At 47.1% G+C, this 15470-nt stretch overlaps 1 protein-coding gene across 5 annotated transcripts in view; it reads left to right on the top strand.

Moving 5' to 3' along the window:
* Ctl2 (Choline transporter-like 2) overlaps positions 1 to 15151 on the top strand; it is a 357612-nt gene extending 342461 nt beyond the window's left edge. For all 5 annotated transcript variants that reach the window (XM_045763943.2, XM_045763948.2, XM_069313744.1 and 2 more), the window contains one exon: positions 14329 to 15151. In XM_045763943.2, coding sequence (XP_045619899.2) covers positions 14329 to 14658 — 330 coding nt within the window. In that variant the 3' untranslated portion in view covers positions 14659 to 15151. The remainder of the gene's footprint in view (positions 1 to 14328) is intronic.
* The last annotated feature ends 319 nt before the right edge of the window (positions 15152 to 15470 follow it).

Below are 15470 nucleotides of genomic sequence, written 5' to 3'. Positions count from 1 at the left end.
AAGCAAAGTTAGTTTTGACTGCCAGCTGCTGAAGCATCACTGGTTGAAGGCATTTGGGTTGCCTGTGAGGCCTCGCTTGTTGAAGGCGCTTGCATGCGCCTCACTTGTTGAAGCGCTTGCATGTCCTCACTTGTTGAAGGCGCTTGGCTTGCCTGTGATGCCTCACTTGTTAAAGGCGCTTGCTTGCGCCTCACTTGTTGAAGGCGCTTGCTTGGCTTGCCTGTGAAGCCTCACTTGTTGAAGGCATTTGGCTTGCTTGTGATGCCTCGCTTGTTGAAGGCGCTTGCTTGCTTGCGCCTCACTTGTTGAAGGCGCTTGGCTTGCCTGTGGCGCCTCACTTGTTGAAGGCATTTGGCTGCCTGTGACGCCTCACTGGTTGAACAACACATAACTTGTCTTTAATTGCTAGGACAACCTTGTTCCTCTTAACACCTGCAGAACGATTGATGCTGCTACCAGACATAGTCTTGGCCAAAAATATTCAAAGTTACTATGAAAATAAAAAAGTTATTTAAAAAAATATTTCACTAATGGAGCAGCACTGTGACGCCGCACTGGTTGAGGTGTATAACAGTAACTTGTCTTTAATTGTTAAGACAACTTTCTTCCTCTTAACACCTCCAGAACGATTGATGCTGCTACCAGACATAATCTTGGCCAAAAATGTTCAAAGTTACTATGAAAATAAAAAAGTTATTTAAAAAAATATTTCACTAATGGCGCAGCACTGTGTATAACACGAGGGATGGACGCACATGGGTTGACCAGTGTTGGACGCGTTACGTAGGCCGCCAGGAGGAAAAAAAAAACACAATATTTTTGAAGGAAACTTCAGCCTGTGCACATTACTTTTAGGAAACTTATTTATTTGTTAATACATAATTACTAGTACTTATTTAATTTGTTTTTGGCTATGATTAAGTGTTCTAAAATTAATGGTAATTCCTGTACCCAGGTGGTCCCTTCCGACGCACCCCTCCCACCCTCCCAACACCACCCACCCACCCCACCCCCTCCTCCACCATGCGTCTAGAGCCACAGACGGGATTAATACGGTATGGCCGAATATTCATCCGGCCAAACCAGCTTTTATCCGGTTCCTGTGGCCATTTTGGCTGGATATTGTGATAACTTTATCCGATCACGATTTTAGCCGTATAAGGGCGTTTTCCGGATGTTTGAATCCCGGATAATCGCGGGGTTACAGTATCTCTCCCGCCTGCGCTCAAAGAAATACAGATTTAGGCTATATTAGGCACCACCCAGACTGTAACACCAGTAACTACATTAGAACAAATTAACATCAAAGAACTAAAAATAACATGTGTCCAACCAACACCTGACGTCCTTGGTAACATTATACTCTGTCAGGGGTCTCTTTATCCCACCTTCGGCCAGCCACTTCCAAGGCTACCCCACCACAAGAAAACTTCTGGCTCTAGAATGCAACAGGATTGCCGGGCTGAACTGAAGTAAATTCCTCCTCCACATGATTGTGCATTCTAACATGCTAGAAAACTATGTGGACATCGTCTTCCTGAAGGAGGAGCACCTCAACCCAATATTCACGACACAAATCAACTTCTCTGAATACGAAGACCCAGAAGGAACTCCGGTACCCAAGTTGGAGTTAGGAATATTCATAAGAGAGAGTTCACCACGCCAAATCCCTACATCCAGGCACCAAACAACTGCTGTTAGACCACCCCAGATCACCAACACCATAGAAAAGACGCCTCCTTCAAGCCAGACAAAACACATCAAGTGAACCAGGCCAACACCAAACTGCCCCTCCACTTCACCGCCTCGTCCTTCTTCCTCCCAACATCCTTTCCAAATCCTTTGGACATCAAAGCAAAACTTCTTCCTCTTAAGATTTATTTTTCATCTAAAATGTTCTATTACTACAATTCAGAAAATATATTTTAACAAATTTGATTTATGTACAGTAAACAAAATATTTGATGTTTAAAGGATTTTATAACATACAGTACTGTACAGTAATTTGAATAGCCTCCCTATACATCTGAAGTTCACCGTTGCCAAAAATGGGTATGCTTGCAATGAGTAAACAGTGAGTGGGAAAATTGAGGATTACTTTAGCAAGCATATAAAATTGTATCTTTCATTATCTGTACCCTACAATTTTCTGGGGGGAGCCCCGTCGGCTCCCCGGAGCTTTACCGGCTGATATGCTAATGTCAGACTTTGGCATCAGTTATGTGTATGGAGTTCTAGGGCCTACCAGGGACCACGGCCAGAACCTGGCCCCCTCAGAGAGGCAAGGGGAGCAATGGCCTATAGAAACCCCCGTGTGGTTGGAAGCATTCTATGTCTGCCATCGACCGGGTCAAGCATCCAGAAAGGTAAGCATTCCAAAACAAACCCCTATTCTGGTGAAAATTGCTACCTAAAGCCGAACTAGTGGATAGAACTCTTCAACAGAAAACAAGGAAACTAGTATGACATCATACATCACCGCGCCGCTGTCTGCGTAGCTCTCCCCTTCCCGGGAGGGGGAAGGGGGAGCCCCAGACCTCCCACGCCGGCTATCCACCCATCAGTTCTTCGGCTGATGCTATAGGCAATGGTTATGTGCTCCGGCTCCAGTGGTTGTTTCAGCACTGTACCTAGAGTGTGGTGTCTGTTTTCTAGGTGGTGCGTGAGCCGGGAGTGATTCTTCAGTACTTGGGCTGCATGCGCCTAGGGTTCCCTTCCCTAGGTGCCCTGTAAGTACTGCCCTTGGGGCTTGGGGCCACCTTCCACAAGTTCCTTGGGTCCTGCCCCTGCTTGGCCGTTTACTGCTTGGTTTTCGACCGCTCTTTGTGTGTGCTCGGGTGTTCTGTCTCCCTTGTTCGCCTTAGAGTAAGGGGCAGTTTTTGCACTGGTGGGGCGCAGGGTACTGTGCAGCTTGTCTTTACCAATCATAGCGGCCGGCTCTGTTCCGCTTGGGTACGCTGTCCTCTTGCGGGGTTTTCTTTTTATTTTTGTTTATCTACCTGGTGGGGGGGTCTGCCTTCGTTCTTGCCCCTTGTGTCCCTTGTTACCTGGTTGATACCTGGTTGATGGGGTTCTGGAAGTAGTTCTACTCCCCAAGCCCGGCCCGAGGCCAGGCTCGACTTGTGAGAGTTTGGTCCACCAGGCTGTTGCTTGGAGCGGCCCGCAGGCCCACATACCCACCACAGCCCGGTTGGTCCGGCACTCCTTGGAGGAATAAATCTAGTTTCCTCTTGAAAATGTCCACGGTTGTTCCGGCAATATTTCTTATGCTTCCTGGGAGGTCGTTGAACAACCGCGGACCTCTGATGTTTATACAGTGTTCTCTGATTGTGCCTATGGCACCTCTGCTCTTCATTGGTTCTATTCTACATTTTCTTCCATGTCGTTCACTCCAGTACGTTGTTATTTTACTGTGTAGATTTGGTACTTGGCCCTCCAGTATCTTCCAGGTGTATATTATTTGATATCTCTCTCGTCTTCTTTCTAGTGAGTACATTTGGAGGGCTTTGAGACGATCCCAATAATTTAGGTGCTTTATTGCGTCTATGCGTGCCGTATATGTTCTCTGTATTCCCTCTATTTCAGCAATCTCTCCTGCTTTGAAGGGGGAAGTGAGTACTGAGCAGTACTCAAGACGGGACAACACAAGTGCCTTGAAGAGTACAACCATTGTGATGAGATCCCTGGATTTGAAAGTTCTCGTAATCCATCCTATCATTTTTCTGGCTGTCGCAATATTTGCTTGGTTATGCTCCTTAAACGTTAGGTCGTCCGACATTATTATTCCCAAATCCTTTACATGCTGTTTTCCTACTATGGGTACATTTGATTGTGTTTTGTACTCTGTATTATGTTTAAGGTCCTCATTTTTACCGTACCTGAGTACCTGGAATTTATCACTGTTAAACATCATGTTATTTTCTGATGCCCAGTCGAAAACTTTATTAATATCAGCTTGAAGTTTTTCAATGTCCTCAGCCGAGGTAATTTTCATACTGATTTTTGTGTCATCTGCAAAGGATGATACGAAGCTGTGACTTGTATTTTTGTCTATATCTGATATGAGAATAAGGAAAAGCAGTGGTGCAAGGACTGTACCCTGAGGTACAGAGCTTTTCACTGCACTTGGACTAGATTTTATATGGTTGACAGTTACTCGCTGAGTCCTGTTTGACAGAAAACGGAGTATCCAGCGTCCTACTTTACAGGTTATTCCCATTGACTTCATTTTGTGTGCTATCACGCCATGGTCACATTTATCGAAGGCCTTTGCGAAGTCTGTGTATATCACATCAGCATTCTGTTTCTCTTCTAATGCCTCAGTGACTTTGTCGTAGTGCTCAAGTAGCTGTGAGAGGCACGATCTTCCCGCTCGAAATCCATGTTGGCCTGGGTTATGAAGGTCATTGGTCTCCATGAAATTGGTGACCTGACTCCTAATCACTCTCTCAAATACTTTTATGATGTGCGATGTTAGTGCAACTGGTCTATAATTTTTTGCCAATGCTTTGCTCCCTCCCTTGTGTAGAGGGGCTATGTCTGCTACTTTAAGTGCATCTGGTATCTCCCCCGTGTCCAAGCTCTTCCTCCACACTATACTGAGTGCCTGTGCTACCGGCACTTTGCATTTCTTTATAAATATTGAATTGCATGAGTCTGGACCTGGGGCCGAGTGCATGGGCATGTTTTCAATTTCTTTTTCAAAATTTAGTGCGCTCGTGTTTATATCAGTTATATTTACCGGGGTTTGAATATCCCGCATAAAGAAAATGTCTGGATCTTCCACCTTCATGTTGTTTATTGGAGTGCTAAACATGTCCTCATACTGCTTTTTTAGGATTTCACTAATTTCTTTGTCATCCTCCGTGTATGAACCTTCACTTGTACGAATAGGTCCAATACTGGCAGTGGTTTTTGCTTTTGATTTCGCATATGAGAAGAAATATTTTGGATTTTTCTTTATTTCCTGAATTGCTTTCTGTTCTAACTGCCTTTCTTCAGTTTCATATGAGTGTTTCAATTTCCGCTCGATTTCTTCAATCTCCCTATTTAAATTATTCCTTCTTTGACGGGAAATTCGTGTCTGCATAAGCAGTTCCGTTATTTTTTTCCTGCGTTTATAGTGTCGTCTGCGTTCTCTTTCTACGTTAGATCTCTTTCTGGCTTTCCTCAAAGGAACATGTTTCAGACAGACTTGATACGCTTCTGAAGTAAGTTTTTCTATTCCTTCTGTAGGACTTGTATTATTTATAACAGTTCCCCATGGAATGTTTGTAAGTTCCCTGTTTATTATCTCCCAGTCTATCCTTTTATTATTAAAATTGAATTTACTGAATAGCCCCTCTCGCTTTATCGACGTTTTAGGTCTATTCTGAGTATTGATGGTCGTTTGCACTTCAATGAGTTTGTGATCTGAGTATGTGGTATCTGATATCGTAATGTCTCTGATAATGTCTTCATTGTTCGTAAAGACCAGATCTAGAATATTTTCATTTCTCGTTGGCTCCGATATCTGCTGATTGAGTGAAAATTTGTCACAGAATCTAAGTAGTTCTCTAATCTGTGGTTGGTTAGGTCCTGATAGATTTCCTGGTATAATATTATTGTTTGCTATTTTCCACCTGAGACTAGGCAAGTTGAAGTCACCTAGGAAAATAATATCAGGTATCGGGTTCTCCAAATTATCAAGGCTATTCTCTATTTTGCTTATCTGTTCTGTGAATTCCTCAGCCGTTGCATCTGGCGGTTTGTATATTAGTATAATCACTAAATTTATTTTCTCTATTTTTAATCCCAGTACCTCTACCACCTCATTTGTAACGTTTAGGAGCTCCGAGCATACAAGGTCTTCCCTAATATACAGACCCACTCCTCCATGTGACCTAATTTTCCTATCACACCTGTATAGGTTATATCCTGGAATCCAGATCTCACTGTCCAACAATTCCCCTGCATGGGTTTCTGTGAAAGCTCCAAATACTGCATTTGACTCCGTGAGGAGGCCATTTATGAACTGTACTTTGTTGTTTGTTCTTGTTTTCAGTCCTTGTATGTTGGCAAAGATGAATGAGGTTACTCTATTAGTGATAGTTTAAATGGGAGACTTTTTCGGCACGTCCATTAATCGTGGACATAATGAGTTTGTTCTGACCAGTACTGATTGTTGTAGGGCAGTTTTCTGTCGTAGTTGTAGTTCCCTTTCGGTGGGTAATTGTATCTGTAATTCTGGAATGCCAGTGGATCTGGCATCCAGTTCCATACACTCTCCATGCTGCTCCTTTTGAATTCTCTGCCGGTCTGGTATAAAAAATTTATAGAGTTTCCTCCAAATTCATTATCCTGCTTGCCACTCTTTATGTAGCGTTCCGTGCCTTTCACGTGAAAGTGTGGGCAGCTAAGGTCATAGCATTTTCTGTCCTCCAGTGAGGTTTGGCACATGTCAGGATGGAAAAACCTACATATTGATCCAAATCGACACTCACCTTTCCTAAGCATATTTAAACATTTTTTGGGATGTTGGTAACTGCATTCTAATCCTTTCTTATTACCAGCATATCTATGTCTGCATATGCCCTTTGCATAAAATTTGCATAAGTCTGTCCTTCTGTTCTGAATTGCTCTATCGAGAACCGTCGTGGTGTCTGTACCTATCGAGCTGTCAGGTACACTTTCTAGTTTAATGTCATCTACATCCAGGCCTACTGAGTCAGAGTTTGCAACTTCCTGAGTTTCAGCCTCAGTTTCATCCCTGACTATAGCCTCCGCCCCTTGTATATTAGAATTGTTGTTCCTTTCCCACTCCTTCTGGATGGCTGGTAGGCTTCCAATGAATGATGTTTTCCGTTCATGCGTCATGTTATCTAGAAGGTTTTTTAGGATATTCCAAGCTGGCAGGTCATTTTTACACACCCAGAGCAAGTGGCCATCTCTCAGTGCCGTAGTGTTACTCACTCCTGTACAAGCCGAATGGAATCTAGTCTTACAGATATAACATTCAATTCCCGTTACCTTCGTCTTTAAGAAGTTGTTACAGTGGCCACAAATTTGTTTATTTACTCCCATATTGCCTTGTTTTGTTGTATATATCTATATATTTATAATATTATATGTATATTGTATATTTGTAACAATATATATGTATATATATTTATATGTTTAATATTATAATATTATATGTATATCGTATATTTGTAATATTATGTGTGTTATTTTGTTCAAACTTTATGGCAGGTACTTAGCGTAGGTAGCGAGGCTGGTCCCCCGGTCAGTACAGGTGACCTCTTGTGGCCCAGGTTGATGTCACCAGTTTCCAGTTACCCGATTTATAACCACTGATGCCGCCTCTTGCCACTATTCTATATTTCTAGTGTTCTATATTTATAATATTCACTTCCAACTTATATGTTGTTGTGATACCCGTTCCACATCACTGTTCCACGAATCACCGTTCACTATTTTTTTTTTTCGTTTTTTTTTATCCTAATACACGCATGTACACAAAGCCTCGTTCACTGGCTCACACGTGGTCTCCCGTTTATTCTCTATTTAACACAAAGTTCTATTGTTAATGACTATTTTCAATTTTCCAGCGGTCACTATGCACTTTGTTATGTCTGTAATCAGTAATCCACGGCAGTAGTCCTACGAATCCCTGTTAATGTCACGATTTTAACGGAGCGCGCACGGTACGTCTACCCCCTCCCTCGACCTCGACTCGTCCTCTTTGTGTTCTGAGTATTTTCTGGTGGTACCCCCTGCTAGGTCCCCGTGAGTGTACACGTCCCGGGGGTTCAGCTCTTTGTTTGGTAGCTTTGGGTGCCGGTTAGCAGTACCCTGCCTGGGATTACCTGAGCGCGAGTCCTCTTATAGTAAACGCTCGGGACCCTGGGAAACCCCTGGGGGCGCGCGGGTCCGATGGATGTGACCCCAGAGTCCCCCCCCTCGCTTCCAGCGAGTTTGAGGGTTGCACTCACCCTTTGTCTCTGGGTGACTCTCTGTTTTGCCTCCGTCTGCTGCCTGTGGGGTCGGTGACACCTTCGACCCGGAGTCCTGCGAGTTTGGTTGCTCGTTGCGGCTCGGTTACCCAGTTGTGCTGACAAAGCGGGTGCGGGCAGCAGGGGCGTTGCACTTGAGCCTTGGTGGTGGCAACGTTCTCGTGGTTTCCTCCCCGGGAGCCCCGGGGCTGCCCCATTGTAGTTCGTTTTGGGACTTGGGGGTGTTGGCTGCTTCGGTTCCATCCACGCCCCCTTGTCTTTCCCCTGGATCACCCTTCCTGCCTGCATCCGGTTCCTTACCGTCTGTAGGTTCAGGGCGGGGTTTTTGATGGTGTTGAGACGCGGGCAGTCTCGGGGAATTCCCCTTCCTGGGTAGTGACGGGGGCATTTGAGCCTGTTCCTCCAGCCGTGTTGTATGAGTCTGCCAGTGGGCTCCCTTCCTTAGTGTTTTCACGGCTGCCCCGGTTTTCTGGTACGGCCGGGGCTTTGGGGGAACGGCTCGGCCCCGGGGCCTGTCGTGTAGGTTCCCAGGGCTGGGGAGGGGCTGACTTGGGGGGCCTTGGCCCCGTTGGACCCCGTAGGGGTTTTTATCCCCCTCTAGGCGGGGCTTGTGGTTACGCGGAGTGGGGTCTTTCCTCCCCACTTGCCGTACGTGCTGTTGGGCGTCGGCCCCTCCCCGGGCTCGGTTCCTTGGCCTTTGAGTCGGTTGGTTCCGTCCTGTGGGTGGATGTTTCCTCCCACCCTTTTTGGGACGGTGTTTTCGTCATGTTTCCCCGTTCGATGGGGTTCTGCGTGACTTTTGATCTCGGGTGCGCCTGCACCTTCGTGTGCCTTCGGTACTAGTGTTGGCTTCTGTGTTCTCGAGGGTACGGGAAGGTTTTTCGCTACTTCCCGCATTATTGGAACGTCTGTCGGCTCCTCATACTTGTCGCCCTGTTGGGCTGCTTGTCGCCCTGTTGGGCTGCTTGTCGCCCTGTTGGGCTGCTTGTCGCCCTGTTGGGCTGCTTGTCGCCCTGTTGGGCTGCTTGTCGCCCTGTTGGGCTGCTTGTCGCCCGGTTGGGCTGCTTGTCGCCCGGTTGGGCGGCTTGTCGCCCGGTTGGGCTGCTTGTCGCCCGGTTGGGCTCCTTTTTGGGCTCTTTGCTTCTTTGGCCGGTTTTATTGTTCCTGCTTCCTCTTTTGGCTACTTTTCTCGTGCAGTAGTCCTGGCTGGCGCCTTCCCGCAGGGAGGGTGTGCGGTTCGGCCAGCGTGTTATGCGCATGCGCCGTGGAGTTTGTTTTGGTCTGGGCGGTGTTTCAGTGCTGGTGTTTTGCGCCATTTTTGCTACAGTGCTTCACCTCTCGTTCTTCTCCCTGGCTGCGGTATGTGCCCCTTCGCGCTGGGGGTATCCTGGTTCCCAGTTGTGGGGAGGACACTGCGGTTTTCCCTGTGTCATGGGTGTGGACCGCCTCCTTCGCCTCTCCCTGCTCTCCTGCGGGTCCGGCAGGGTCTGGCTCTGGCGTCTTCAACTGGCGGTGCTCCCAGGTTCTTCTGGGCACGGTTGAGTCGTGTCAAGTTCGTGCCACCGTTCGCCAGGCGAGTTTCTGCGGTCTGGCGCCTTTTGGCCGGGCGCTGGATGCGGAGTTGTTTATATACCTGTCTTTATTTAAGTATATTTTTGTACGACTGAGACCGTTCGCACACCAGTGACTGTCCCTTTTTTCAGCCCTTCCTGTCCCCCTCATGTGCATGTCCAACCCATGCTGGAGTCATTCAGGGGACCCACCTTTTTTAATGTTGTGAGGTGTGGGGGTTGTAGGGTTGGTTCTGTACTCACCTGGTAAGGCTCCTGGCTGTGCTTGCAGGATTTAAGCTCTGGCTCTTGGGTCCCGCCTATCTGGTAGAACTTGCGGGATAGTACCAGTGGAGTGCAGTGGTGCTATTGGCACATTTGGGGAACACTGTATTACCGTCAGAGGTCTGTGCTTGTTACACGACCTGCTTGCGAGCATAAGCCTTCTTGCTGGTTCGTCCGTGGACTTCCAGGGCACACCTAGCCTGTTTTCGTATGGCAGTTCCGGCCCGTCCTGGTTACCTGGTTGATACCTGGTTGATGGGGTTCTGGGAGTTCATCTACTCCCCAAGCCTGGCCCGAGGCCAGGCTTGACTTGTGAGAGTTTGGTCCACTAGGCTGTTGCTTGGAGCGGCCCGCAGGCCCACATACCCACCACAGCCCGGTTGGTCCGGCACTCCTTGGAGGAATAAATCTAGTTTCCTCTTGAAAATGTCCACGGTTGTTCCGGCAATATTTCTTATGCTTCCTGGGAGGACGTTGAACAACCGCGGACCTCTGATGTTTATACAGTGTTCTCTGATTGTGCCTATGGCACCTCTGCTCTTCACTTGGTTCTATTCTACATTTTCTTCCATATCGTTCACTCCAGTACGTTGTTATTTTTCTGTGTAGATTTGGTACTTGGCCCTCCAGTATCTTCCAGGTGTATATTATTTTATATCTCTCTCGTCTTCTTTCTAGTGAGTACATTTGGAGGGCTTTGAGACGATCCCAATAATTTAGGTGCTTTATTGCGTCTATGCGTGCCGTATATGTTCTCTGTATTCCCTCTATTTCAGCAATCTCTCCTGCTCTGAAGGGTGAAGTGAGTACTGAGCAGTACTCAAGACGGGACAACACAAGTGCCTTGAAGAGTACAACCATTGTGATGGGATCCCTGGATTTGAAAGTTCTCGTAATCCATCCTATCATTTTTCTGGCTGTCGCAATATTTGCTTGGTTATGCTCCTTAAACGTTAGGTCGTCAGTCATTATTATTCCCAAATCCTTTACATGCTGTTTTCCTACTATGGGTACATTTGATTGTGTTTTGTACTCTGTATTATGTTTAAGGTCCTCATTTTTACCGTACCTGAGTACAGTACCTGGAATTTATCACTGTTAAACATCATGTTATTTTCTGATGCCCAGTCGAAAACTTTATTAATATCAGCTTGAAGTTTTTCAATGTCTTCAGCCGAGGTAATTTTCATACTGATTTTTGTGTCATCTGCAAAGGATGATACGAAGCTGTGACTTGTATTTTTGTCTATATCTGATATGAGAATAAGGAAAAGCAGCGGTGCAAGGACTGTACCCTGAGGTACAGAGCTTTTAACTGCACTTGGACTAGATTTTATATGGTTGACCGTTACTCGCTGAGTCCTGTTTGACAGAAAACTGAGTATCCAGCATCCTACTTTACCGGTTATTCCCATTGACTTCATTTTGTGTGCTATCACGCCATGGTCACATTTATCGAAAGCCTTTGCGAAGTCCGTGTATATCACATCAGCATTCTGGTTTTCTTCTAATGCCTCAGTGACTTTGTCGTAGTGCTCAAGTAGCTGTGAGAGGCACGATCTTCCCGCTCGAAATCCATGTTGGCCTGGGTTGTGAAGGTCATTGGTCTCCATGAAATTGGTGACCTGACTCCTAATCACTCTCTCAAATACTTTTATGATGTGCGATGTTAGTGCAACTGGTCTATAATTCTTTGCCAATGCTTTGCTCCCTCCCTTGTGTAGAGGGGCTATGTCTGCTACTTTAAGTGCATCTGGTATCTCCCCCGTGTCCAAGCTCTTCCTCCACATTATACTGAGTGTACTAAGTGGTTGTGGGGGTATGTGGGCCGGTGGACTGCTCCTAGCAGCTGCCTGGTGGGCCACCCTCTGGCTGGTCTAGCCTGGCCTTGAGGTGTAAAAGAGCTCCCAGTACCTCATCCAGCTGGTATCGAGCGGGGTTTTTCCGCCGTCGGTCGCCTGGTGCAGGTTTCTGGGCCTGCTGGGTTTTGTCGTGTCTCCGTTGGCCCTGTCTGGGGTCTGCCTGCTCCGTTCTCTGCCTTTGCAGAAGGGAGTTGCTATTTACATGTTGCATGTTGCAGTGGTGCCTGTTGCTGCTGCTGCACGTGTGCATTGGTGGCATGTCCTTGTTCCTGTGTCCGGTTGTGGAGTGGCACTTTGCTGCCGTTTTGTGCCTGGGGATTGCGTGGAGGTTTTTCTGTCCCTGCCTGATTGTCCACCCCTGGTTGTTATCCTGGGGTTTTTGTGCTTCTGCTCTTTCTTCCTGCCTCCTCTGCAGCAGGGGTGTTCTGCGTGTGTTCTTAGGCGTTTTTCAGCCTAACAAAGACAAAGCGAGACAAAGAAGCACATTACAGTGTCCTGTGATGTGCTTCTTTGTCTCGGTCTATTGCAGTTGTTCGTACCCCTTGGTTCGGGTACTGTTCTGGCGGCGACCCTTCCGCCTTCTTTGGTTTTCTAGCTTGCCCTGCCGTTTTTTTTTTTTTTTTTTTTTTTTGGGTCTTGCGATGTCTCGCGTCGGACCCGTCGTTTCTGAACTCCTGGCGGGCTTGCATGCTTTGGGGAGTTTTTCTGTTCGGCAGACGTTCCATCTTGTGCCGTCTGGGTTTCGGTGGTCGCGCCCGAGATCTTCCCGCGGCTCCGCCTTTTCCTGGGCTCGGAGGGGCCTTGTCGGGGCTGCTTATGTTCTGCCTCGCGGTCTCGCCTCCAGTTGGTGGTCGGGTGGCTTCATGGTAGGTGTCCCACCTGCGTGCTTCTCTTGGCGGCAGTATGGGGTATTTTGGCGATCCTTCCTTTTCCTGTCCCTTCTTAGGTGGTTACTCTTGTTGGCTTGGTTTACTCTCGGCTTGGTTTTCTGGTGGGGGTTGGGGGCCATCGTCTTGCCACATACTGTCGCCTCTTTTCGTGCGGCGCTGGCGGAGCCGCTTCAGCTTGCTTTCGGTCTTGGTGTTGCTTCTGCACCGTTAGTAAGCTGTCTTGTGCGTCGTTTCACATCCGGCCTGTTCGTGCGCCGCTTGCACTCTCCTGGTCTCTGGTCAGCGTGCTCTGTCTTCTCCTCGGTTGGTAGTGCCCCTTCGGTTCCGGTGTGTTTTTCGTCGGCTCTTTCCTTTTGGCCTTTGCCTCTGGGGGTTGAGTCGCTGAGTTTTCTTGCTCCTTCGGTTTTAGCGTTTTGGTTATTCGGTGGCAGCAGGTCTCCATCTTTTCTGGCGCGGGGTGGGGCTGCTGCGTTCTGGAGGGATCCAGGGTTTGTTGGTGCTTCATTGGTCGGGCCGGGGGGGTGTTGTTTTTTGTGTTCAGTGGCGGCCCTCCGCTGTTGTTTGCGTGCCACGGCGTTTGGGACCGGAGCGCGTTTTTCGTTGGTCCGGTTCTGTTCTTCTCGGTTCGCGGGTGATAGTGTCCCGGGTGGTCAGCCGTGTTCTTGTGGCTAAGCTGCCTGTGTTCTTCCCTCATGCCTTTGGCGTTCGTGGCTTCGCTCCTCTCGCTGCCGTCTGGGCGACGTGGCCTTACGGTCTTTCGGGCATGGATTTTTGGTGTTCGTGCGGGGGCCTTGCTGCTCGTTGTTCTCGTGTTGTTCCCTGGACTTTTCGGGGCTGTGGCGCCTTGGGTTGGCGTTTGCTGCCGGTTGTCTCACCTCCGTGGGGGGTGCGTGGTGTCCGCCTCCCGGTTCTGTCCCTTTGACCTTCCTCTGTAGGTAGTTAGCTCCGGGGAGCCGACGGGGCTCCCCCCAGAAAACCAGCGTTGAATGTAATGAAACGCCATTTTCTGGGTGAGACCCGGAGGCTCCCCAGCAACCCTCCCTCCCTCCGGTCGGCGTTTTTTTCGCATGTTTTGACATCCAGCCTCAGAACTGATGGGTGGATAGCCGGCGTGGGAGGTCTGGGGCTCCCCCTTCCCCCTCCCGGGGAGGGGGGAGCTGCGCAGACAGCGGCGCGGTGACGTATGACGTCATACTAGTTTCCTTGTTTTCTGTTGAAGAGTTCTATCCACTAGTTCGGCTTTAGGTAGCAATTTTCACCAAAATCGGGGTTTGTTTTGGAATGCTTACCTTTCTGGATGCTTGACCCGGTCGATGGCAGACATAGAATGCTTCCAACCACACGGGGGTTTCTATAGGCCATTGCTTCCCTTGCCTCTCTGAGGGGGCCAGGTTCTGGCCGTGGTCCCCGGTAGGCCCTAGAACTCCATACACATAACTGATGCCAAAGTCTGACATTAGCATATCAGCCGGTAAAGCTCCAGGGAGCCTCCGGGTCTCACCCAGAAAATGGCGTTTCATTACATTCAACGCTTGTTTTTTAAGCAAAAAGCTTTCACCATGTTAAAAAAAAAATAATTTGAAGTTGCTTTTTATTTTTAGTGTAGAGTACAATATAGTATATGGAACAAATACTGTATTTTAATTGGCGTTAGTTGAAAATATTGTAATAGGTATGGTGTATGAATAAGAGTACTGTAATTATAATTAATGCATTTATTTAATACCTTTAATTTTACAAATTACAGGTGACAGACTTCCTGCTCTTCATCGGAAAGATGGTGGTGGTTGGAATAATTGGTGTTGCTTCTTTCTTCATATTTAGTGGCGAAGTCAAGTTTGCACAAGAATATCTACCACAAATGAATTATTACCTTACACCAGTTATCATCATAACCATTGGTACATTTTTTATAGCTAGTGCATTCTTCTCTGTTTATGCCATGGCTGTGGACACATTGTTCTTGTGTTTCCTTGAGGACTGTGAAAGAAATGATGGATCTATGGAGAAACCTTACTTCATGAGTAAAGACCTCATGAAAATCTTGGATAAGAAAAACAAATTCAAGGAAGAATAATTGTTTAAACAAGTTCTATATTTTTAATTTATACAGCAACACCTTAGTGTGTTGATGTCAAGGTTTTCACCATAGAACATACAATGACTTTCATTTGTTTTATAAAGACATAGATTTACAAGATTTTGATTAATGTACTGTAATGGAGTGCTATCATAAACTGATTGCTATGCTATATATGCACATTAAATATATGTACATTGTATTTTATACATAAATCTGATTTTTTTTTAACAAACAGCTGACAGCCACTTTCTTTTTTTGGTTCGAGCCCTTTGTGGCTTCAGTACCTAAATCCAAGTTGGCTCCCAACTACCAGCTCACATCTGTCATAGAGTTCTGACCAGAGCCAGAACTCGACCCTCTCACACAAGTGTAGAGAACAGCTGACACACTGCCATCCCACTGGAAGAGCATTCAGAAAGTCAGCAGCAAATCAGTACAGTGCACTGCTGGATTTAAAAAAAAAAAAAAAAAAAAAAAAGAGATTAAATCCTCAAAACTGCTAAACTCACTCCTCAACAATGTAAACAAATGATTTAATCTTGAAACAGTGCGAGCTCATTAGCCCTCACCAATTGTGGGGGGGGGGGGGGGGGGGGGGGTTGGAGCCCCCAATTCCCCTCCAACCTTCCACACCAATTCTCACACTGATGTGGATGTTTGTGGAGGTCCATTGTAGGGCTTCCTGGTCATCTATCTGTACGTCATGCAGATCCAACTGCTTCTAAGCTGAGTGCTGGCCGTCCTCAGACAATGTCCTGTGAGAGCTGTTTGCTTGGTATTCAGCTTCATTGTTGTGTTTTTATCCA

This window comes from Procambarus clarkii, chromosome 76 (genome assembly GCF_040958095.1).
Source record: "Procambarus clarkii isolate CNS0578487 chromosome 76, FALCON_Pclarkii_2.0, whole genome shotgun sequence".
In the NCBI taxonomy this organism is placed as follows: domain Eukaryota; kingdom Metazoa; phylum Arthropoda; class Malacostraca; order Decapoda; family Cambaridae; genus Procambarus; species Procambarus clarkii.
This window is presented reverse-complemented; position numbering and strand designations above follow the sequence as displayed.